Source organism: Falco rusticolus, chromosome 16 (assembly GCF_015220075.1).
Source record: "Falco rusticolus isolate bFalRus1 chromosome 16, bFalRus1.pri, whole genome shotgun sequence".
Lineage (NCBI taxonomy): Eukaryota > Metazoa > Chordata > Aves > Falconiformes > Falconidae > Falco > Falco rusticolus.
In genome coordinates, this window is record NC_051202.1 from 6868579 (window position 1) to 6894234 (window position 25656).

Genomic DNA, 25656 nt, shown 5'->3' on the forward strand with positions numbered 1-25656 from the left:
GCCATTCAGGGAGGCATCCTCCACCCTGTGCCATAGGCCGACCCTTTGCATCCCTGTGTCCATGGCTCCCTTCTGTACCTGCCCTCCTGGGGTGACCCAGCCGTGGTGTCTTCGTGGCGTGGGCTGCTGCCTCTCCGTGGCAGCCGGCTCGGATGAGGCCAGCCGTGACTGCTGAAGCTGGCGCTGAGGCCTCGGGCTGTCCTGGCACAGCAAATGCTATAAAGGCACCACTGAACCGTGCAGAGCAGGAGGGAGCCTTGGGCAGAAGGCCAGTGGCTGAGGAGATGTCCCCCCGGGCTGGTGATGACAGTGTCCACACTGTCCCCACGTCCCTTGCCCTGAGCGATGTTCCAACCTGGCAGGCGTGGGGGTGGGCTCCTCTCCTGAGAGCCCAAGATGAAGGGATTCATCCTGAACGTCACGGCAGGGAAGTGGGGGCAGGAGTGGGACAGAATGAGCTCGGGTGTGTTGGATAAAACTGTGTGTGTGCATGTGTACTGCAGGCGAGTGAGATGCAGTAGGTGACACCTTCTGAGTCCCTGGTGAATTATGGGGTCCCAGCTCCCCGGAACTGAACACCCCAAACCAAGCACAGCACAGCCTGGGTGTGGGGGTTCACTGGATGTCTCTGTGCTGTTGTGTTGACAAATGGCTGTTTCTCTTTCAAAGGAAGTGTCCTTTCCAAAAAGAAGGCACTTGGCACCTGGGGGTGTCAGGCCCTCACATGTTGCTCCTTGCCTCCCCCAGTCTAAACCCAAGCAGACTGCTAGCAGGTGTGTCAGGAGCCAGGGCATCCCCCAGCCCGCTCTGGCCCCTGGGTGCTCAGAAGGTGGGTGAAATCATGTCATAACAAAATCTCATTGCACTTCAAGACTTCAAGCTGTGTGCAGTCCACTCACTCTCCTGGTAAGCTGCCCCAGCATCTCATTATTTGTTGCTAGGAAATTGCATCTTATTTCAAGGTTGTGTTTGCCTAAGTTTAGCTCCCAGGCCGGGGATGCTATTGTGCCGCTGTAAGGAGGGCACGGGATCTCTCTTCTCCATGGCTGCAGAGACCAAGGCACCGCTTGCAGATGGATGCTGGGGATTGTGCTGTATCCACAACATCTGACTAATTCTTCCAGTGCTGAATGATTTCTGTGATCCCACTGTGTTTCCCCACCATCTCTGAAGCTTAAATGTTACTCACTGAATCCCCCAGTGCTCGCATGGTGGGGCTTCCCGATGCTGGGAGGGGATCACTTTGATGGAAAGTGCCCGTGCTGGCAGTGACTTGTCAGCTTTGCGACTGTAGAAGGCTGCGGATACAGATTAGAGATTGATTAGATACGTCCACGGACAGCAGATCCATAAGCAGTTACTGAAAAGACTAGGCAGGGATGTCCCTGCTGTGATGGGGGATGCTGGGCAAATGGGAGGGAGCTGGGCTGCAGACATGCCTGTGCTCATGTGCCCTCCCAGAGCAGCACCTGCCCTTGCTGCTGCCAGGGCAGAGCACTGGGCGGATGGACCATTGCTCCAACCCTGTATGGCATTTCTTACACTCTTGGATAATTTGGCACAACAATTCCATCAGGGCCGCACATGGCTGCAGGGCCACTTTCCTCCTCACTGGTGCTCTGCTTGCTGTAGTGTTGCCTCAGCACCCTGGCTTGAGGAGCTGCCTGCTGGGGCTGTCCCTCTCCATCACTGGTCCCTGATCCCAGAGCTGCTGCTTTCCTTCCGAGGGCCTGCTGGTGTTCCCACAAGCTCGCTGAAGTAAAAGCTTCACAGTGGAGTGTGACGGTGTTGGCAAGCTGCTGGGATCACGGCAGAGCTGTCCTACCATGGTCATTACTTGCTGTAAGTCTCTGTGCTACCTGGAAAAATTTATCAACAAGGATTTTTAAGAAGTGTCTAGAGGGTTGATGAAGAGCCAACAGCACTGAGTTGAGACTTGGTGGGCACATTGCCATTTCCAACCCATCTAGGCTGAGTCCTAGAGAGCAGCAGTAGGAGGAAGGTGATGAAAGTCAAGGGGGGGGTGTCAAGCATGGCCCTGGAGCCCAGGCACCCCAGCTCCTCCTGCCCCTGCTGTCAGATTCGTTCTGTCCTTCTCTACCAAAGGGCAGTGTGCTTCTGCCACACGCCTGGCTCCTGGGCTCCCTCTTCAGCATCCTGGTCACAAGCCCCACTTGACATCGTGGCAGAACAGACGGTGGCCTGCCTTTCTTCTCAGAGAAGAGGGTCCCTGCTCGCAGGGAGAGGGAGCATGCAGCCCTCCAGCGCAGCAGTGCTTGTAGACCTGCTAAAGGAGGCAGGGCAGCGCTCAAGTACATTGCTTCATGAAAGCTGCTGCCCTGTGAGAACAGCTAAATATGCTGACAATAATAACGATAAGATGGCCCTGGCAGCATGCTCTCATCCTTTTTCGCGGTGGAGGAGACCTCTTCAATGGGATTATAGCTCGGATGCAGCTCACTCATGCTGTACTGGTTTGCAGAGCCGGCACCTCTGCTCCTGCTCTGAGTGCTGTTGAGCGAGTGCTCTGAGTCAGCCCGCTCTGCTCAGTGTAGCAGTAATTTACGGTCCAGGTGCCAAATCTGTACATAAATTCTGCTAGATGGGCAGGTACCAGAATTGTTCCAGGCTCCCCTGGCAACATGCTCATCCACTGATGTGCAGGCTCCTCTCCTGGGGTCCGTGGCAGAACCAGGGCTGGGCACAGACACTGGGAGGCTCAGTGCACGTTTTGCGTGCTGCCGTCTCCTCTGACCCACGGTGCTTTGGGTGTTGCTGGTCTCTGCAGGGTGCAGGTGTTAATGCTGAGGCTCCACAGCAAGCAGACAGTCCTGGCTCTGTCAGAACTGCCGGGTTGTTAAACGAAGCTAGCGTGGCTGTTTTTTTTCTCGGACATCTAACTAGGTCAACAGACATTTGCCTTGTCTTAATAATTATTGATAAGATCGTGTACCATGCAGGAGAAGGGGGCTGCTCCTCCTGCCAGCCACGCTGCTGTCGCTGCAGCCCCCACGTGCAGCGAAGATGCTCTTTAGTGAATTTGTGCCGTACCTCTGTGGGGACGAGTGATGCTAATGCAACGTGAGGGTTGTATCCCCCTGTGAAAGTGGGCAGCTCCCCAGCCGCTCTCTGAACCTTTTCAGCGTTGGAGTGTGGGTGAACGGGGAAGGGTTTGTGGCAACCCGCTCGTGGCTTTTGTGGCTGCTGGGATGCTTCTCCCTTCTCTCCCCCTTCCAAAGAGATGGTGTAGCTCACCCACACATCAGTCCATGGGCTTGCCAGTAGTGGTGAGCAGAGGTGCTCAGGGAGCAGATGCGAGACGAGGGCAGGTGATGCCCCCATCCCACCCTGCAGCCCCCCTCTTTGCCCACCACTGGCCCCTGTGAGCACTTCTGGCCATGGGGCAGGCGAAGAAGGTGAGGAGAGGTGGTTTTCCTCCAGAGTCACCCACCCCGGAGGGGCAGGCGAGGGGGAGGACAGGGTGGGAGCATGCCACGGGCTGGGCAGGGCTGGCAAGTGCTGCCAACAGCCCCCAAAGCCGGGTGGTGATGGGGCTGTGCCCACGGGACGGCTTGTGTGCAGGAATCTGTCTGCCCCAGCATGGGCTTTTGCCAACCCAGCACACAGGCCAGGTGATTTTTGGGGGTGCCCTCATTGGCACAGGCTCCTATCTGTGCCACTTTAATAAAAACATGCAGACCAAGTGTCTGAGCAAAGTGAAAGGCAAAGAATAAACCCAACCACCCTCTCCAAGCCATTCAGACTTCAGAGCCGAGGAGGAGGTTATGTCCTGGGGATTTTTTTTTTGTTGCTTTTCCAGCACTAATGAGCGGGGAGGAAGTTTCTGCTCTTTGTTCATGTCACATTCACGGATTTTTTTGAGTAGTAGCGAGAGGAGGAGGGGATGTGCTGTGCGGGCCTGCGCACATCTCTGCATGGACACATGGGGCCATGGGAGTGAATGGCAGTGTGGGATCATTCCACGTTACTCCTTAGTTTTAGGCAAAGGGAGTTCCTTTGTGAGGCTTTTATTTTTTCTCACCAGATCAAAAAAAGGTTTTGGCTTTAGCAGGATTCATTTAAGCTTGATGCAGGGCAGCAACGTGCAGCTCTCGCAGTTTTCCATGTTGCAGAGGGAGCTTTCTGACCTCGAGATTTCCCTCACAGGGTCTAGGAAAGCTCTCACTCTGTTTTCAGGAGAGCCAGAGCATCCACAGCAGCAACAGTTTGGCCTTTGCAAATAGGTCTGGTTTTGCTATTCTTACACTGCCAAGTGTATTTCTGGCTGTAGAAATACAGTCTGTAAGAGGATCCAGGCTGTGTGCTTGGGCTTTGCTCTCCTTTCTGTCTAATTCAAGGGTTTGAAATACCAGCTATCCGATTCAGAGCATCCAATTGTGAAAAGCGGGGTGAAGGCTGGGTGCTTGCCGGATGCCCTCATTCAGGTGGCGCGTGGCTGCCGTCTTGTAAAACTTCATCCAGCTCTTCCCCTCCTCCTTCCCTGAGGACAGCAGCCACGGGGCTGGGTCTGGCCCCTCTGCACAGACCGGCTGGAGGATGTGCTGCTGGCAGCATGCTCGCCATTACCGGTGCAGAGACCCAGCACCCGAGAGCGATGGGTGCTGCCGCCTGCCCTCCCCATCCCAGCACCAACTGCCCCTCCACCAAGGGCTTGGCGTGACTTTATCATAATGCAGCATGAATTTCATTAGCTCATTTGTCTCTGGCTCTCTGAGCCTGGAGATAATTTAATCCAGAAGTGGTTTACGAGGAGGAGCGCGGTTTAGTCTGCAAAGCTTAATAACCCCCTCTGGCTGCCGTTGGTAAAGCCGAGCTTTAGGCTAGGCTGGGCGGCCGGGGTAAGGCTGTGCTCAGCGCTAGGGGAGGATGTGTGACTCCGCACCCTTCTGATCTCGTTAGACAGATTTTGTAGCATGAAATAATGAGCGGAGCCACAGCGCGAGGTTTGCACAGGCTGCTGCGGTTGGAGCGAGGACGTCGGGTCAGGGGGAGGCAGTTCCCTTGCACATGCATCTTATTTTCCCTCTGTCTAATCAAGGGAAGGTTTACTTAGCAAGCTGCAAAAAATCATTACATATGCTGCTAGTGGCCTGGTTAATTAAGATCTACAGTTCTCTGGGTAGGAAAAGACGACCTATATTTACTGTATGTAGGAAGACATCTGTCAGCTAGAAGCGCTAGATATCCCAGTGCAGGTTTGTCCTGCTTTCTGCAGGCTCTGAATTGCAACTGTTTTTAAGCTCTGATGCAGACCAAGTTAATTTTAAGATGACTGTTACTATTCTAAACATAAGGAAGGGCATATTTAGCCTCTCAGTACTCAAGAAGGCAAAACCCCCTGCATGTTTCTAGTAATTTTTCCCTAACAGTTTGCACAAAACAACAACAACAAATCCTATTTGGTTTCTGCAGAAGAATATGTTTGAGGGTGATCATAAAATAGATTATTTTTAAATCTACAGATGGTTTCCACATATTCCTCCTCAGCTCGCTGCAGCTTTCCACCTCAGTAAACTGGTTTGTAATTTAGCCAAGGGCTGTGGAGCAAGCGTTCTGTCGTCTTGTTTTTCTTGTCTGCCTCCTTTCTGCTCCCCCCCCCCTCCTTTCTGTCCCCTTTCTCTTTTATTTCCCCTTGCTTTTCCCCTGCCAGTGGGCAATGGATGTTGGATGTTGGAATGGGCACGAAGGCACACCTTGCGATGGTGGGCTTTGCAGCTGGCAGTCCCCCCGTCCCACAGCAGAGCCCCCTCAGCAGCCTGCATGGGGAGGTCCCTACAAAGCTGGGGGGCTCGGGCTGGGGTTTGGGGGGCTGACTGGTGGTGCTGTGGAGCTGTGCTTGTCCCGAACAGCGCTCTCCCCACCTCAATTCTTGGTGGGGAAACCCCACCAGGTCGGGCACGGAGGTGTCCCTGCAATCCCCTCCCTCTGGCAGGGTTCCTGGGGGGCTCACCAGCTGCTCATGCCACGGAGAAAGGCAGTCAAGGGTTTCTTGCTATTCGGATGAGAGCTGCATGGCCCTGGAAAAGATAATTAAAGAAAGGACGCACTTTCAGTCCTGTGATCGCAGTTCCCCCCCTCCCCCCAGCTCCCTGGAAGAAAACACCGCTTTTTTTATTTCTTTGTTCTTTCATGGTTCGGCATGATAATTATTGAGATTTCACTGCAGGGCAAAATGATCATTTGACAATGTAAGTGGGGAAAATAATTCTCGTGTTATCCAGCAGCCTTACTCTTATAATTATGGTGAAACTCCTGCAGACTGAAGTGGGGGCAAAGAATTTCCTCCTATGCGGGTATTTGTCTTCTCAAGATTTCTTAAGATTTGATTGCAGATGTGAGGATTTTTTTCCCTTCCATATTTTCAATAACCTGAGGTTGCTGATGGATGGCAAAGGACTGAAGTACCTGTTGTTTTCCCCTTTGTTTTCATTAGGCATTTTCCATTTCTGTCATTCGTGGCGTTCTTGATGGATTTTTATGAGCAAATATCACATCTAGAGCCATTCGGAATTGTTTGCACAGTGATGTCGACAGTGGCAACAAAACCCAATTAAAAAAATCAGGGCAAAATTGATGAAAAACTGCAAATCGGCCCCTCTCAAAGTGGGGGACAACGATCAGCTGTTCTGTGCCGCTGGTTTCTGCATGGTGGCCTGTGCTGAGGCGGGTGGGCCAGCGGCAGCTGCACGTCTGTGCGGGCGGTGGGAGCCGGTGCTGTGTTTGTGGCCGGGCAGGGCTGTGTGCTCACCGTGACCTTGCTCTAGGCAGGCTGGGGCTGGCACCTTGTAGGGCCATTCATAGGGGGAGTGTGGTTAGGAGGAGGTTATAGTTGAGGTAACATGAGGATGCTGTGATGTTTTCTTCCTTTAGGTGGGCATGCGTGCCCGTGGCTGTTGGAGAAGACTCTCCAGATGCATGTCCTTGCTTGCAAACCCTCCTTCCCGGGGGACTGCATCCGCTGCGTCGCCTGTGCTGTCCTTCATCCCGTGCCACCGGGCTGGCTCGTGGCACCCCTCGCGCCAGCCCTCTCCATGGCTGGCTGCGCCAGGCTGGGTGCCACGGCAGGGAAACACATCTCGCTGCTGCGACAAGGGTGGTGGAGGAGTCTGTTGTCCCATGTTAGCCTGGGGCTGATGGAAATAAGCTGACAGAACAGAGGCAGCATTAGCCTAATTATGGCCATACACGCTACCTCGGTGGTGGATTTTCCTTTCTTAGTGACTTCCTGTTTTCCTCTTTGAGATGCAAATTTTTGCACAGTCCTCGATCCAGATTCTCTGCTCATTAGCATGAAATCTGACTAGTTCCGCGGTTTTTTAAATAGCAAATTAAAAAAAAATTAGACGCTGTGCACAAAGTAGCAGTGAAGCCCCTGCAGCTCGGGGGCAGAAGGTGGAGGGGCTGGTGGGGAACGTGCTGCCGTTTTTCAGGAATCGCGAAGCCTCAGCAGCAGTTTGCCGTGCCAGGCTGCTCCGCTTCGCTCGCGCGTGGCTGAGTGGGAGATGGGCAGCCGCTCAGCAGGTGCCAGGCAGGCAGAGCCGAGGGACCTGTGGCATAGAGGTGCCGGTGGGCAGGGTCAACCCCCCAGCCCCACGGAGCTGCCTCCCCGAGCCCCCAGCTCACACGGGAGCAAAGGCAGGCACCCTTTCAACCTGTGGACCGAAGCTTTTCGTTTTGCTTCCTCCTGGAAAATCAGGCTCATCGTAATAGGAGGTTAAAAAAAAATTATGCTAGAAAAATAATTTTTTTAAATGAGTGTTATCTCGATGGATTTTATATACTTTTTTTTTTATGCCTGCTGTAATCTCTACCCGCTGCAGCTCAGTGCTGGGAGAGGACTGGTAATATATCTGAAGCAGACGGCACTATTTTGTGGTAAATGTCACTCTAGTAATATTTAGCTCTCCTTGGAAATAGAAATACAATTCTCACTAAAGCGTTGCGCACGATATGGAGATGCAGCGTCATGGGCTGGGCTTGGGGAGCTGCGGTGCTCTCCTGCCAGCCTCGGGTCTGGATGCGGCCGGGGATGCCTTTTGCCTGGCGTTGCCTTTCCTCCCTCTTCCCCAGCCTCCCTTCCCAGCCCCTCCCTCCCCCCTGCTTTTCTGCCACATAATGAGTTTGATAAGAAATTGTCTCGTTAACAGGATTAGCCATGGAAATCTCTAGTCCCCTCCTATTCATTTTGTAATGCTCTTCATCCTGTTCTGTAATTTTCTGCTGGTATCAGGCAGCTCCGGACCACCTCGGGAGATTAATTCCTCCTCCTCCTCCTTCGATAGTGCCAGCGTGGCTGGTGCTGGGGGGCAGCTGGGGCCGGAGGCTTCTCCGCAGGCAAGCCCCAGCCCTGGGTCCGGTGTGTGGAGGAGTGTCATCCCTCCCCCCCAGGGAATTCCCCCTCCTGGGTTTGTTTCAGTGCCAGCGTGGCGTTTTCAAAGTGGCTTACGCAAACAAGTGGAAGTGTCCCCAGACACGTGGCGTTTTCACTGTGTGCACCCGTGACAAGTTCTGTTGACTCAGAGGTGGATTAAAACCCAGAGAGGCAAACTCCACTCTCGTTCCTGCCTGTGTGAATCCAGTTCTATGGGTACTGTAATTCTGGATTTACCTCTAGGAAAATGACTTGCAATACTGGCCCTTCAGTAAATAATTACTCTTGATTTAATAACTCCTACCAGCCCTGCAGGATACGTTGCTTCCGAGGGAGTTAATAGAAAGAGATCTTTCTTAACATCTGTTTTCCCAAGTTTGCTGACTTGTGAGGCTGTGTCTGGGAAGCGGTGACTGCACGCTGCGAGTGAGTGAAGGAAAACATCCGGGGCTGCCGCTCAGAGTGCAGTGGAAGCAACACATGTATGAAATAGTACAGTAATAGCAATATTTTTCATTTTCTTGGGTGAAATGAAATAAGCATTTGTGATTTCCTGCAGCACCTACCTGCATTGTGTTCGCAGCTCTGAAACGCAGCCTTTTTCCTTCCCATGCACAAAACTGGAACTTCTCTTATGCCTTTGTTGCCCAGAGAGAGGGATGCAGATGGTAAAGCCGTTGCACTGAGAGTAAAGTGACAGAGATGCTAATTGTTACATGGACTGTAAGATTTTGGGAGATAGTGCATGCTTTAGGACAGGGAGAGGAGGGGAACTGCATGGGGGAGCTTTGACAAGGTGATTCCCACCCAGCAGATTCCTTGCGAAGGCAATAATTTATTCATCGACTTTCACTCTCTGCGATGTGAGTGTCCGTGGACAGATTAATTTCCTCTGCTTCATTGGAAACTATTTGTCATGCTGCTGGTGATTAATTTTTGCAGTGGGGATTGCACGTGAGCAGCTGCGAGGTCTGGGCAGGGTGGCTCCGGCCACGGTACTGCCGGTGCTCCGCTGTGCGTGCGTGCGTGCGAGCGAGCCACGTGCTGGCTGCTCACACCCTGGCTGCGGGCAGCAGGGTTGCCGATGCGAATATCAGAATTTACCCATCCCATATTTGTTTTGGTACGTGTCCCTGTCTCCCGAGGTTTTTTCTGCTGGTAGACCTGGCTGCCGTCACAGCAGCTGCTGTCAGTGCCCCTCGGCCATGGTGATACCCCAGCATCCCAGGCATCCTGTCTTTGCAGGACAGGATGAAGAGCCTCAGGACTGCATGCCCCTGGCTGCCATCCTCTTGCAGGCTGTGTGTGCTTTGGGAGAGAGGAGAGGGCCTGGGAGCCCCTTGGTGCAGAGCCGTATCCTGGGGGAGCTGAAATCCAGAGCCTGCAGTTAACTCCTGTCTGCGGTTGTTTGCAGAGGGTGTTTGTACACCACCAGGCCACTGCCTCTCTCCAGGCTGTAAATCTGGTGGTCAGAGCCAAACTTGATGCCCAGAAAAAAACATAACGTTTCCTTTTGTGTTTGTTGACTTGTTGCCAGCGGACTGGGGTTCAGCAGGTAATTCTGTAAAGGGTTAGGAGCCAATTCACAGCAGCTCTGCCGTGTGCAGGATGGGCTCTGCCAGGGGGTGAGCGATGGAGGAGGGCAAGCTTCACCCCTTGGCTGAGCCACGGGGGCAGAGGGCTTGTCCCTGGAGTGCCCGGGAGGGAGGACCTGGCACTGCGGCTGCTGGGCAGCAGTGTGACAGGGAGGTGACAATGGCATCCTCCTTTTAAACCTTTCCTGCTTTGTGCTTCTCTTTCTCTCTCTCTCCCCCTTTCTTGTTTCATCTCTCCCTCTCAGAAAAGCCATTTAAATGTAATTCCATTCTTAAAACCTCTCCCTCATGCATGCCTAATGAACATCAGGCAGAGGTGCCGGAAACGGGCCGAGTAGGATCCAATCTCGCTGAGTGCCGACAAGTCATTTGGAAGAAGCCCTGGGAGCGTGCCCGGTTTTATTACAGTGTAATTAGAAATAAAATCTTGTTGCAAGAGGAGAATGAGAGATGGGTGTTAATCCTGTGACGGGAGGAGATGGAGCCGTGCTTATAAAGGAGATTAAGGAGAGGAGGCGGAAAGCCTGTCATGACTCCCCGACTTCCACCCCTCCTCTGCCGTACCCCCCTGCCAGCTCCGCAGCTGCCGGCCGATGTGCCTGGCTGTGCCTGCCTGTGCTCCTGCCTGCGGCCGGCCAGGGAAGGGCTTGTGCCGGGGCTGCATTAATTTCTGGATCTCTAGGTCTGCAGGGGGATGCTCTCAGCAAAGCCTCCAGAGCCCGCGGGAGCAGGCAGCTGCCTGTGCCCTGCCCTCCCCAGGACACAGCGTGGCAGGGACCGTGGCTTCTGGGGATGAGGTTTCTGGGGCACAGTGCTATCTATCTTCAGGCGAAGGGCTGCTACTCCTGGACTGAGGAGGAGAGAGAAGAGGGAGAGCCCTCTGGCACGAAGCCTGACCCACTTGCTGGGCTGGCGTTGGTTGTTACAGAAGCCCATGAAGTTCCAGGTGGGCAGGTTTGGCTGGGTGCGTGGGGCTGTGCCAGCTCAGCTCCACAGGAGATGCGCTGCCTTTGGAAGGGCTAGGGAGCGGTGGCTGCCTTACACCTCCCCTGGGATCCCAATTGCAGGCAAACATGTAAATAAATCTGTCAGATATCGTGCGGCTCTTATTAAATTTGCATTGGGCTTGAGTAGTGGTTCCTCTTCAGCGTCTCTGGGATGGATAGATAGATGGATCTTTAATCTCTGTGCCCAGTCTGGGCCCTTCTGCTTTTTGGCATTTGCTGTGGCACCGAGCTGGGCTCAGCCTGCTGAGATGAAAGGCAGCTCTGATGTGCCCTGCCAGCCCACTCCTCTGCCCTGTGTCCCCACCCCAGCTGGGAGCTGTGTCCCAGTGCTCAGGCTGTCCTGGAGAGGGGGGTGCCTGCAATCCATCCAGCAGCTGGCAGAGATGCAGCAAGCGGTGCCGTGCCGTGCCACACCATGCCACAGGGGTGGGCAGGGGTTTCCCTGCTGGCTGGGTTTGCTGGCCCAGCCCAGAAAGGCTCGTTGTCCCTGGGCAAGCCTTGTGCTGGGCAAATGGCATCCTAGAACAGCAGCCACCGCAACAAAGTGCTGTTACAGCAGCAGCGGAAAATCACAGGCTTTATTCTTTGGGGCTTCCCCCTCCATGCCTTCCCCCCCGGGGAAGCGTTTGTCACTTTAAACGTGGCCAGAAATAGCACCAAACAGTTATTGGATTTGTCCGGGATGCCTTGGGATGCATATGCTCAAAGTATGGCTAATTCATAAATGCTGGCACCTATTGATTCTCTAGCAGTACCAAGGGAAAGTTATCTCATTAGTCTTATGAACTATAAAATGTGCTCTCTCCTGAATCCCTGACCCCATTGTTTTTATAAATCTATATTGGATGGAGCAGTAGCTGGTAACCTGCATCGACTGTAATTTTTCTCTTGAAATTGGAAGGCCCTTGGGACTGGTGCTGGAGTTTCATGGCCACCACAGGCAGCCCGATGCAGGAGAGGATTTCAGTAACAGCAAATACGTATCCGCACGTGTGTGTGTGTGTAGGCAGCAAGAGACACTCCTAACATTTGCCATGTAGGAGAACCCCCTTGTCACCCTCGTGCTTTTCCCTGGGTGAGGGGCAAGCTCCTGGGGGCTGGTAGGGTTTCGGCTGCCCTGCTCCTGTCTTGCAGTAGTGGGTGAGAGGGGCTTTGGTGAGGAGTTTCCAAAGGCAGTAGTTCAAGTCTAGCTGGAAGAGTTATTAGAGGCACATCGCTCTAGTCTGGCCACAGATGTACTTAATCCTCTGCTTCCCGTAAAGCTTTTCCAGCTCCTGGCAGGCAGAAAGATCTGATTTTATTCGGCGACCTTCGATGTTAATCTCACTAGCAAGCTCAGCAATAATTCACTTCGGTGAGGTCTCTGTCAGAGCCGTTTACATCAATTATTGCCCTGCATCTCTCCCTTGAACCAGTGTAACGCTCCTCGATGGAGTTACTTATCCCTTTTCAGGGAAAAAAAAAACCCAAACCAAAAGGGAAGCTGCACTGTCAGGTTGTGTAGACCTTACATTTAATGTAATGGTATTTTTAAAGCCGTGGCTTGCAAGGGGGCAGATGCCTCCTGTCACTCCACAGTAGAGAGGTGGTTACTAAAACCTGCAGCTTTTCTGCCCGTTCCCATTTAGGGGGCTGATGCTCTGGCTCGAGCCCCATCTGGGTGGCTTGATTGTTGTCGCAGGCTGTGAGGGCTTTGGAGCTCCAGCAAGCTGCGGGGGGGCGAGGGCAGCAGGTCCAGGCAGGGCTTGGCTCACGCCACCAGTCAGCAATGCTCGCCCTGCTTGCTCCACGTGTCGCTCTCCTCATCATCTCACTGAAAACTCCACTCCCCTTCAACACACGTGGGAGTTTGGCTCTCACGGGCCCTGCCACTGCTGCCCCAGGTCCTGGGGGGACGCAGCACCGCTGGTTTCTGCTGCTCCGCTGGCTCCTTGCACGTTGCCCCGGCTCTTGCAAGGCTTTGTTTCCAGAGGAGCAGTGCATCTGCACAGGGCTGTGGTTAGCCATGCACGGACGTGTGTGTGCATGCCAGCATGTGGGGAGGGGGAGGCCAGTTGGGGCTGCTGAGCACTTGGCAAAATACAGCCCCTGTTACCGTGGAAACTGGCTCCCCCCCATCTCAAATTCCAGTGCAGCCAATGTTCTTCGCTTACTGGTTTGATGGGAGATGAAAAATTAATGTTTGATTTGCATGTTATTTCAGTGCGCTTGCAGGACTACTCCCCCCTTCCCTTCTAATGGAGGTTTGTATGAATCCCTCGGCACCTCCGATCTGCAGAGCAGAGCACGAGGCTGGTGCCACCCTGCATCTGGTCCCAGTTGTATACTGGTGCAGCTTGCGTGCTGCTGCCTTGGCGTTGCTGTGCTGTGGCGCGGAGGCAAGACCATGCCTGAGGTTTTGGCTGGGGAGCCCCTGGACCCTCCAAGCAGGGATGGAGCCACGGGTGCCACGATGCCACAGCAGCGTGGTGGCACACGGGTTGCAGCTCACGGGGGGCATGCTGGAGGTGTGGGGACGGCCACCTGGCACCCTGTGTGTCTGCTGGCTCATGCTCCCACTGCTTCCAGGGAGAATCTGCACAGGGCTGTGAGCCCGGCGGTTGCCTGTGCCTCCTGTTAACTGCAGTTAGGCTCGTCTTTTATTAAGGCTGCTATTTCTTTCCTGTTTAGTGTCCCTGATACTCTCATATCAAGCAATTAGAGTCAAACGTGCACATCTCGCTAAGCTGCAGCGGGAATGGGGTAGTGCCAGCAGAGCTCGGGGCTGCCGTTGCCTTGGCTCGGGCCGGGATGTGCTCTGGTTCCCTGGGTGAAGAGCCCAGTCTGCAGCCTCGAGGACTTGCAGGTCCTGCCCTAGAGGAGGGAGCCAGGCTGCTCTGGGAGCATGTGCCTCTAGTCCTGTATTCCGGGCATGTTTCTCCTGCACTTAGGGGTTTGACCACGGCACTTTCCTCCACCTAAATTGAGAATATCCGAGTGCTTCTAAAAGGTGCTGGAAGAAAAAACAGTTGATTGGCCTCATCAACTAGATCCTGGATTACCAGGCATGGTGCAGGACTTGAAGGAGCCATTTGCAGCCATTGCTGATTTAAAGACTAAGTCTAAAGGTTTCAACTCTGAACGCTGAGCTTTACTAATTACCTTCTGCTTCTCTGCATTTGCTGTGTTTAGTAGGGGGTGGTTTGGCTGGCCACACGGTGTAGCCAAGCAAGTGGACCATGCCACCTCAGCTGAGGTTTGGTGGCAGCTGGTGCTGGAATAAACCCCAAAGGGCCCCCCGAAACTGGGGTCAGACATTTGCTGTCACTGTTAGCACTGGCTGTGGGGCAGGGTAAAGGGGTGCCCAGCTGGGCAGGGGGGTCCTCTCCAGTGCCTCTGCTTACCCTGCCCTCTGTGTAGCCACTAAGTTGTGCCACAGCACAGGTCTTTCTATTTGTGTTAATTACTGTTATTATTCATGGTGAATTATAGGGGTCAGGCTGGCTTCATGAATGACTCCAAGACTTTTCCTTGTGTGTGCTGGCATGCACCAGGCTCCAGAACCTGCTGGGCAGAGGGGGCTGCTCTGCTGGGGCTGTGCTGCCCTGCCGGCTCTCCTGCCATCCTCCTCCCAGGGCTCAAATATCAGCTCGAGCCCTTATTTGTTTTCACATGCTTCTAAGTAAGTTAAGCTAATTATTAACTCAGCGGGACAGATTCACTTTTAATTGCCGCGTTGCTATGCAGCACACGGCAATGTGGCGGTGCGGCAGAGCATCGTGCTGGTGGAGCATCGTGCCGCGCACTCTCCTCACCCTCTGCAGCCACAGTGTTGCTGCGACTCCATGGCCAGAGCTCATCGCGCCAGGCTGTGGGCAGGCAAGCTACCTAAATCTGCCCTCAATCTGAGCCCCGGGGAGTGCAGATGTGTGTAAGGACACCCTGAGCCCACCTTCATGCCTGGGTGGGTGTGTTTGCCGCAGGATGAATGCCGGAGGGAGGCAGGCTATGCCCGCAAACACGGGGGCCTGCTGTTGCACACCCATGTGCTGCTTTTGCACACCCATGTGCTGCTGTTGCACGCACAAGGCTGTTATGGCAAGTGATGCTGCTCACCCGTTTTGGTCTGACTTAAAAGCTCCAGCCCCCAAAGATGAAGCCAGAGGCCGCACCCTGATGCGGTCAGGGTGCAGGGAGGTGGAGGAAGGACCTGCTTTGCCTGCCTGGCTCCCTGCCTGTGGCTCTGGTGCTGCCTGGAGGACAGGGACTCTGCCTGACCTGGGTGCCAAGAGCCTGGGAGATGACATGCTGGGTCAGGGCTGGCTTGCTCACCTTTCTCCTCCCTTTGTGTCTCCAGAAAATAGGTTTTTTATTACTTCTTATGGAGGTTTGTACATATCGGATGTGCAGAAGGAAGATGCCTTGTCCACCTACAGGTGTATCACCAAGCACAAGTACAGCGGGGAGACACGGCAGAGCAACGGAGCCAGGCTCTCGGTCTCAGGTGAGCACATGGCTGCCAGCAATACCGGCAAGGGAGAGCCCTGCCCCACAGACCTGGCGTGGTTCCTGTGCCCATGGCGGGGTCCAGTCCTGCCTGCATACCTGCTCCCCTGCCTGCCCACAGCAGCGCCTGTCTTCCTGGGGTGCAGGAGGCAATAGGATCGCTACCTCCCGTCCCCACGGTGAGAGGACATCCCAGTAAGGGGTAGGAGGTCCCATCGGGGCTGCACAGGGGGTTTGTGCTGCCTTGCATGAGCCACAGAGCACACAGCACCCCCCGGCACTGACCACGGTGGGCGGCAGTGATGCGCGGTACCCCGAGCAAGAGGCGATGGGGTGCGATGCAATGCGATGTGACAGCCCGCGATGTGAGCAGCCTGACGCGATGTGACGAACATGCAAGCGATACTGCAGCGGAGGCAGTGCAGTCCGTAGTGCCGGGTGTCTCGGGGCGCTCCCGGCTCTGCTGACTGCCCAAATTACTCTGCTCGGGAGGGAGTTCGTCTGACTCTTAGCCACGTCGCTGATCCTGCCACTCGGCTGCAGTGCGCCCACTTTCTGCCATATGCTTTTTCCATCCTCGGGTGTGCAGGCTCTGGCTCCCATGCTAGCTCCTCGAATTAACCCCACAGCAGGTAGGGAAAGAGTCTGGGATGGCCACGCTGGGGCTTGCCTGACCTTGCCCTACCCTCTTAGAGACCCGAGGGTCCCATGTCCCACCCATAGCCATCCTGCCACGAAGCCCCTGGCGAGCACAGGCAGCTGCCGGGTGTATCATCCCCTCTCCATGCGCATTCGATCTGGCCCAGTCCCCTCCTGGTCGCTGTCATTATTTACACGTCACGGCGTTTTACTTCTGCTTGGGAGTAATGAAAGAGGTTTCTTTCCCCTGGAATTTAATTTCACGCCTGAGACTTGGTGATTAATTTTCTCCTTTCCCAGCTGCCTGATGGGCCCCTTTGCTTGTAAATTTTGAAATGTGCCACAGAATTTGTGTATTTTGCACCAATTAGGTGTCACCTTGAGTAATTCCTCCGGTGCTGAGTTTATTCGTCCTATCAGCTAGTAAGATGCATTTTCCTTCTCACCTCCCCACGAGCCCACTGCCCCAGCCACCGATGGCCATGCTGGCTGCCCCAGGTGGGACAGCCACCCCTGGCCTGCCCTGGTCCCATGCCCAGCAGAGGATGTAGCTGGCATCCTGCACTCCTGCCCGGCAGAGCCACCAGCTCACGGGGGTGGGGAGAGATGCTTTGCCCTGGCTGATGCCGAGGGGGCACAGTGGCACCAGCGGCACCATGCCCAGGACCAGGTCCCTGCAGGGAGAAGCCTCGCCACCTCTTCTTCACCAGGTGAGTCTTTTTCCTTTCCAAACCTAGACCCAGCGGAGTCCATCCCCACGATGCTAGACAGCTTCCAGTCCAAGGAGGTGAAGGCGGGCTGGCTGGTGGAGCTGCCCTGCATCGCCTCGGGTTACCCCAACCCGGCTGTCCGGTGGATCAAGGATGGGCGCCCGCTCCCTGCTGACAGCCGCTGGACCAAGCGTATCACAGGCCTGACCATCAGTGACCTGCGTGTGGAGGACAGTGGGACGTACATCTGCGAGGTGACCAACACCTTTGGGTCCGCGGAGGTCACGGGGACCCTCACGGTCATAGGTGAGAGCCGGCAGGGAGGAGCAGGGGCATGGCGGCAGGGAGGCTTCTGTCCTGCTGCCTTTCTCAACATAAAGACATTAGAAACACAAAGCCTTAAAGGTTTTATACAGCCATATGAATTACAGACCTTGTATTTCAGCGTGGTGTGTCACACGCTGGAAGCCGCTGCCTTGCCACGCAGCGTGTCTGATGTGGCGTTCAGAGAGCTCGCAGGAGGTTTATCGTGCTGCAGCGGCGCATCTGCAGACATCCCCTGATTTATCGCTTCAATGGGGGCAGGGAGAGGGGCCTTGAGAAAATTCAGAGCAATACCAGGGGATGGAAATTCTTGGATGGCAACGTCAGTTTTACATTAGGTGCCTCTGTGCTTTGTTTTGTTGATTTACATAAAATAAGCTCCAGCCAAACAGTAAACACCATCTGGGCAGGCCAAGTATTCATCGCATGCTTTGTTCCTGGAGGTTCCTGCTGTCACCGGGATCCCGGTGGTACCAGAGCCACTGGGGCCAGCACGCACCGTGCCTACCGTGCCTGCATTGCCTGGAACAGCACTGTGGCAAGCACGCTGCTGACCGGGCACCAGCAGCCTGCTGGGAGCCACTGTGGCATGTCCCCAGCTCAGTGCTGTCCCCATCACACCAACCACATCTTCTTCCAGCCATCCTGCCACCTCCCCGACAGTGCCTGCTCTGCCAGCCCCCCTGCTGGGGGCTTGGAGCTGACGTTAAAAGCAGGGGCTGTCAGCAGCAAGGATGGGGGGGGGGGACTTGCCTTATTGCTCCGTGACATTTTATGCGTAGTCATGCTGGTGCTTCCAGGGTGGGAGAGGCAGAGAGAGCACAGTAATGACGAGGTGCCTCCTGCTGCGCTGCCTGGCACCACCAATGCCTCACCCGCTCTCGCCCTTTCTCACACAGACCCTCTGCGTGTGACCCTCACACCAAAGAAGCTCAAAACAGGCATCGGCAGCACCGTCATCCTCTCTTGTGCCCTCAGCGGGTCCCCCGAGTACGTCATCCGCTGGTACCGCAACACGGACCTCGTGGTGGTGGATGACTACATCTCCATCCGGGGGATCAGCAACGAGACCCTCCTCATCACGGCCGCGCAGAAGAGCCACTCCGGGGCATACCAGTGCTTTGCCACCCGCAAGTCCCAGACAGCACAGGACTTCTCCATCATCACGCTGGAGGGTGAGCTGGCTTCCTTGGGGTGGGGGCTGGTGGGGGGGGTTTCCTCTGCCCCTCTCTGAGCCACCGTGTCCCCAGGGTGTGTCGGGATGCTTTGTGCACGGCCAGAGGGCAGTGAGACCCACCAGGGTTGGAGCTCCTGGGGCCAGACTTCTCCCAGCCCACTCACTGGGCTGCGCGTGCCATCTGCAAGCAGCTCAGGGACACGGCACGGCTGAGATGGGAAGGACCAAACTAAGGGTTGACTTGCCCATCCCCAGCCCCTGGGCTGAGGCACTGCCTTTTGCCAGGTGTCCCCTCCCTGATCCAGATCGCTGGATGTTTGGACAAGGGATGGGCTTTGCCAAACCAGGTATCCCCTTGAGCCAACGTCTGTATCAACCAGCGTGTCCCCTTGCCCCCTCTCAGCATCTCCTTGCCGCAGGGATGCAGGCATAGCCACATGCCTGTTGCCGAGCGGTGCTCCTCTGCCAGCTGACGTGGGGCTCCCACCCCGGGCGGGAGCTCAAAGCCATCCCGCCAGCGGGTGACTGCTGCTGCCTGTGGCTGCTGCTCCCTGACCCCCCTCCTGCTGGGTGCCCCCCAGATGGGACCCCCCGCATCGTCTCCTCCTTCAGCGAGAAGGTGGTCAACCCCGGGGAGCAGTTCTCCCTGATGTGTGCTGCCAAGGGGGCCCCCCCGCCGACCGTCACCTGGGCACTGGATGATGAACCCATCCCGCGGGACAGCGGGCACCGCACCAACCAGTACACCATGTCGGATGGCACCACGGTCAGCCACATGAATGTGACGAGCCCGCAGATCAAGGACGGCGGCGTGTACCGGTGCACCGCGCGGAACTCGGTGGGCAGCGCCGAATACCAAGCGCGAATAAACGTAAGAGGTGCCTGTCTACTTTTAAATATCAGAATAGGACTTTGATTGGGCTTTTGGTTTTGTTCTGTTCCTCGGCCGATCACTCCTCCTTGCCTCTCCCTCCTCTTCCCAGCCGCGTGGGCCTCCCTGGCTGCCCCGACCCTGTTCCCCCAGCTCCCTGCTCCTGCCCTGCTCACTCGCCTGCCTGCCCGCAGGGCTGAGCCTCCCTGCCAATTAAAGCAGGGAGTTTAACGAAGTGCCAAGCAGTCCGGGACCTATGGAGAGCTGGACCTTGGCTTTGCAGGGGCAAAAGGGCAGCGCTCCCCCGGTTGGGGTCTGCTCTCACCCCACCGAACCCCTGCCTCAGGGTCTGTGCAGGGGTGGCAAGTGCCTCCCCCAGAGGGACCCCATGCACAGAGAAGGTGGTGGCAGGCGTGGGAGCATCCCAGGACCCCATGCTCTCCCAACTGCCCCCCGGTCTCAGCAGGAGCCCGGCTCCCTGGCAGCAAATGCACCCACCGTCATAGGGATCTACATGACAAACGATGATGAGGCAGCACATGAAATCGTGGAAAATGAGCTTTGATTTGTCATGTCTGTGTTTTCTTTGTCTGCTAAAAGCCATGGCCGCGTTAATCACCGTGTTATTATGGCTGGAGCGTGTTGCTGGGTGTGTTACAGGGAGCACTTTCAGGCATAGGGTATGGTATAAGCCCCTGCCCATTAATAATCACCAATTAAAGCTCACAGGGCTTACAGGTGGGAGCAAGACAGAGACAAGGTAACATTTATTTGTCTACTGAGAAAGAGGGTTGAAGGGCTGTGTTTGTCTGTGTCTCAGGTTTGAAACGGATCTAGTGGCTTTTTGGCTGGGATCCCAGGAGAGTCTGAATTTTGCTGCTGTTTACTGCTAAATTTGGAGCAAGTTCATCCCTCAGCCATGAGAAGCCAGAGCAGCGTTTGCAATAAGGATGTTCCCTTGTCTCCCTTTTTCCCTTCTCTCAGCTCTTGACGGGCTGTCACTAGATAAGATTCAGGCTTTTTTTTTGCCCTGGAACGGAGCAAGTCCCTCAGACAGACCCAGGAGATGGTTACAGAGTGAGATGTTAATTTCTTTTTTCCTGCTCCTTTTATAAACGTGTCTCAGCATGAGAATCACTGTCCATCAGCTCATCCTGAGTGCCTGCTAAGCTGTTATCCTGCGACGCCCTTAGGATGAGGAGTCAAGACAGGGTTAATCTTTAGATTAATTTGCTATTTTATGCAGTGGCTGGGAGAACAATGTAATTATTGATGCATGAAACCTTTTGTTGAAATACTCACCTGCAGCATTCTCCCAGTCCTTAAGCCAGCACGAGAGCCAGCCAGAAACTGGTGAATAACTGGCTTTTTGGCAATACTCAGGTTGCCACGGGAGGCTCAGAAGGGTGTATTTTAGGGGAGGTGAAGTACGTTTGCCAATGGAAGTGAGGTTCCCGTAGGAGCTCGTCGAGGGTGTTGGGCACAACACAGGCAGGTTCCTTCTGAGAAGAGGCAGAGGGTGGCTGTGACAGTGGGGGAACACTCCCCCTCTCTTCTGCAGTTCCTGTGGCCGCAGGCACTGCTGGAGGAGCGGTGCTGGAGGTGCACTGGGCAGCCGCGGTTCCTGTTGCAGAAACATGCTGCGCTTCCAGACACCGTCTGAGCTCCTCTGTGGAGCAACAGTGGTGTCTGAGGGCTCAGCTCCCCCAGCACTGGGGTCACACCTGCAAAACTGGCGTGGGATTTGCTGAAGTGTGGCCGTAATCGAGGACCACAGCCCTGGTTCGTAGCTGTGCTGTTGTAGGCATGTGTGAGTAGCTCTAGCTGGAGGTGGCAGCCGATGAGTGGCTTTCCCCACACATGCTCAGAGGAGCCCGTGCCTGCTCCTCACCCAAAACCAGGCTGGGTCCCAACTGTTCTGGTTACCTCCTTTGCCTGTGAAGCTCGCTCTGAAATAGCAGCAGATCTGCATGCAACCAAGCTGCCCTTCGGAATTAACCTAGCCTGCCTCTTCCTTCCTTCCGAATATGTAGGTCCCCCGAGCATCCGAGCAATGAAGAACATAACAGCGGTAGCGGGTAGGGACACTTTCATCAACTGCAGGGTGATCGGGTACCCGTATTACTCCATCAAGTGGTACAAGGACGCTCTGCTGCTGCCCGATAACCACCGCCAAGTGGTCTTTGAAAATGGGACTCTTAAGCTGATGGATGTCCAGAAAGGCATGGACGAAGGAGAGTATCTGTGCAGCGTGCTGATCCAGCCCCAGCTCTCCATCAGCCAGAGTGTCCACGTCACGGTGAAAGGTAAGCAGGTGGAGAGGCCATCCAGGTGGCATTGGGGATGGTCCCAGCTGTGGGATGAAGGCAGAGAAGCATCGCGCAGGGGACTTGGTGGCCACGCAGTGGCTGTGCTCCACAAACGCTATGCCGATGGGAGCTCAGCTCCCACCACCACAGCCTTCAGGAGCTGTCTCAGCTCCTGACGGAGCGGCTACCTGGTCCTGCTTGCGTGCCTGCAACTGCCCTGAGCCACACTGTATCCATTTCCCGTTACAAGTGATGGAGCAAGGATTTACGGTGTAAACATAACGTATTAAAACATCTAACCTTTGCTCAGATCACCTTCACCAATGTTTTTCTGTGTGTGTTAGCTTTTAAAAAAATAATACTCTCGGTCTTCTGAGCGCACAGAACATCTTAAAAGCTTCTCCAGGCCATCAATTATTCAGCCCCATTGAGGGAGCTATCAGTCCTAATGAATTGAGCCGGATGCATTCCCTCCCAGTGACTCGCTGAGATTGTGCTGTGAGTGTGCAGTACTCCCGTATCTCCAGTCCTCAGAGTTGTCGGGTCATCTCTGCCCGTTGCCAGCTCAGTGTTTGCAGTAAATCATTTAGACAAACACGGCCGCGCTGGGGACAGAGCTGGCCAATTGTCTTTCTCTGTCTCACCCAGCAGGGTATTTATGGACTGGATTTTACTCTGATCCCCCTCCTTCCCCTCCCTTCCACCATTTTCTTATTAGGAATCAGGTTAGCAAGAGAGTGCATCGAGCTGATTATAGATGCTACCACTTGATTAGTTAATGCTCTTCTCCAAGGCTTTGCAAAGGGAAGAGTAGACTGTGGACAGTCTGGCTCAGGGCAGTGTGGGGAGGACTTCTCTGCCCTCAGGTCTGTGGTGCAGGGCATGGCCAGCCCTGCTTCCCTTACCTGATACAAAATCCCCACCCATGTGGGAGCTCCAGGGCCTGAGAAGGGGCTGGAGCTGGCTAAATGCTGGTCTTCTGCTGGCATGAACTGGAGAGGCAGGGCTGGTGTGGAGAGAGCACCGGTAGGGATGTGTGTGTGTGAAGTTGAATAATGGGGTTCGCTTTTTGTCAGGCGTTGGGAGGGACCATCAGAGGATGCAGGATGCTGAAGTTCAGCCAAGGATCCATATATTCTGGGAAGGGAGCACTAGCAAACCCTTCTGAATCTGAATTTACTGCCTTGATTAGTGGCTGGTGACAGGCTGAGGAAGGCGAGTGGGTGGCAGAGCGGTGCAGGCCGGCAGCACGCTGCTCTGCCGCAGCCAGACGTCTTCATTCTGCCTGCAGCACGGCTGCCAGAGATTTACACCCAGCCCTGCCTGCTGGATTCCTTATTTGCTCTGGCCATCAGATAAAAGGCCTGTGGAAAAGAATTGCAAAGGCCCTAGAAGATAATCAGAGCAGAGTGAATAAATATAACTGCGTTGAGCGAGGAGGACAGGATGGTGTGGAGCACCGTAAAGCTTTTATTGCCACAAGTGCCTGGTGACCACATTAAGTGCCACAAGTGAGTTATGCAGGTCTTTCCAAGCACGCAGCAGTAAAAGCTTTTCTTTTACTCCAGTGCTGCTCCCCTGGGGAGTGGGGATGTGCAGGCAGCCCCCAGCCCTGCTCGCGAGGCATCACCCCCAGCCACGCTCCCTGCCTGGCATCAAGGGAAGCTCCCGCCGGGGTTTAGCTGCTGCTGCTGAGCCTGGGGACCCCCAGTCCCAGCTTCAAACCTCCCAGCTCCTTGGGGCTTCTGTGGCTGCTGGGGAATGCTGCTGGGGCCCCTTCTCTGTGCTTCCCCAGCAGCACGATCCGAGCACCCAGCCTTCTCCAAAGTGCCCTGACAGCTTGTTATTGCCACAAACGTCTTTGAACGTTTTAATTAATCACGTGCGGGTTTGCTGCTGTCATGGGACCTTCATACAGCTGTGCTCGGGTGACTGCGGCGATTTGGGGAGTGCGGTGCTGACACCAGCTATGCCTGTCCTGCAGCCGGCAGCGCCGGGACACTGTCGGGGCGATGCTTCACCCCATGGGAAGGCAGGAGCAGTCTGCTCGGGCTCCCCTCCAGACCTGAGCTGCTGTGGCTGGCTGGGCTGGGCTCTGCGGTGGGCACCATGGGCAAGGCGACCCTCGTGCGGTGCCCTGGGCTGTGGCTGCATGCCTGGCTCCTGCTGCAGCTGTGAGAGAGCCTGGAAGCCCGGGAGAAAGGAGAATTGCAGCAGGAAACTGGGAAGGAGAGGCGAGTTGCAAGCTCTGGTTGTGGGAAGCTCGAGCAGGGACAGCTCTTCTGTCGAGGGAGCCCATCCTTTTCCTGACAGCTCTGAAGCGGCCGGTGGGGTGTGCGCGGAGAGGTGCGGATCCACAAGCCCATCCCCTCTCTGCAATAGACTGCAGTGCATTCCCAATTAATTATTCATTAATTATGGAAAACAGGCAGCACTGGCTCCATGGCTCCAGCAGCTTGAGCCACGTTGCTGTAGCCGGTGAAGGAGCAGGCCAGCCCTGCCTGCCCCTGCCTGCCCCTGCCTGCCCCTGCCTGCCCCTGCCCGCTGGCAGCACTGTGCAGCCCAGGGGGCGGCTTGCAGCCCCTGCTTGTCCGCTGCTCCGCAGAGCTGCCCAGCTGGGCAGGGGTGCAGAGACCTGGCACAGCCCCTTGCAATGTGCTGGGTGGGCATGGGGCGGAGATGGGAGCCCCGGGAGGTGCGTGGTGGTGCAAGGAGCTGCTCCCTGCGCCTGTACGGGAGGGCAGCTTATTTCTGCCGAAGGGACAATTGGCAGCCTGCTAATTTAATTATGAAGACTGCGGAAAGAGGATCTCATCTACCAGGTGCTGAGCCTTGTCAAGCTAATTGTCTCCCTCTCTCCGCTTTCTTCCCCCTCCCACATTGCCAGAGATGCTGCAGTTGCCTAATTAAGTTATCAGAAAGATAATGGCTGGTTCTGAATCCAGAGCCTTTAAGAAAAGCATCCATCTAATAATTGCTTTTCTGCAAGCAGATAAATGCTGAGGCGGAATTTCTGTTGGCACGTGTGTGAGAGGTGGCCGGGGCTTTCCCAGAGCAGGGCCCGCTCTGCTAGGAGTCAGCGTTGCTCTGTCCTGCTCTTAACGTGCTGGCCCTGCCAGCTGGGAGAAGTCTTCCTGCTGCTCTCTGCTCAGCAGCACCTTCCACTTCCCCCTGGCTGTGTTCCTGGTGGAAACAAAAGCCCGATTTAGTTTCTGGGCTGCCTCTCCCCCAAGCCCCACTGCAGTTCATCCCCACTGGAGAAAGGCTTTCCCTGGACGGGCTCTCCAGCGTGCTGTGCCTCTCCCCTCGACAGTCCCTCCGCTGATCCAGCCCTTTGAGTTCCCACCAGCCTCCATCGGGCAGCTCCTCTACATCCCCTGCGTGGTCTCCTCTGGGGACATGCCTATCCACATCACCTGGAGGAAGGATGGGCACGTCATCCTCTCAGGCTCTGGAGTCACCATCGAGAGCAAGGAGTTCATGAGCTCCCTGCAGATCTCCAGTGTCTCCCTCAAGCACAACGGCAACTACACCTGCATCGCCAGCAACGATGCTGCCACGGTCAGCCGGGAGCGGCAGCTCATCGTGCGGGGTGAGTGCCACGGGGCCAACCCAGCCATGCCTGTGGTCCAGCCCCATCCCCGACACTGCTGCTGTTTTGGGCTTGGGAGGGTGGACAGTGAGGGAGGGATGGCATTGGAGGGAGCAGGGGTAAGTTACGAGGCTAGAGAGAGATAGCACTGTTTGCCGGTTGCAGGAGTGGTTCAGAAGCAGATGGGGAGGGTGAGGAGCAGGGCTGAGCCAGTGCACTCACGTGCTTGCTGGAAGGGAGCAGTTGCAAGGAGCGGCTGGGTATTTTCTTTTTATGGTGACCCTCTTTTCTCCCAAATTACTCAGTGCCTCCTCGTTTTGTGGTCCAACCCAACAACCAAGATGGCATTTACGGTAAAGCCGGGGTGCTGAATTGCTCCGTTGATGGGTACCCCCCTCCAAAAGTCATGTGGAAGCACGCAAAAGGTAGGGGTGAGACATGGCAACACGTGGGGTCCCTTATGTGAGTGGGGGAGAGTCCCCTCCTGGCTTGGCTGCTCCAGCACCGAGCCTCACAAGCGCTCCTCTGCCTTGGCTGAGCTCTGTCTCTCTGTGT

The 25656-nt window shown here is 55.4% G+C and overlaps 1 protein-coding gene across 1 annotated transcript in view; it reads left to right on the forward strand.

The window, feature by feature from the left end:
* Window positions 1-25656, forward strand: part of DSCAML1 (DS cell adhesion molecule like 1) — a 117536-nt gene that overhangs the window by 66042 nt on the left and 25838 nt on the right. The window contains 7 exon segments of the mRNA XM_037409996.1: window positions 15331-15477; window positions 16856-17134; window positions 18052-18327; window positions 18911-19207; window positions 21234-21506; window positions 24823-25101; window positions 25407-25526. Coding sequence (XP_037265893.1) covers window positions 15331-15477; window positions 16856-17134; window positions 18052-18327; window positions 18911-19207; window positions 21234-21506; window positions 24823-25101; window positions 25407-25526 — 1671 coding nt within the window.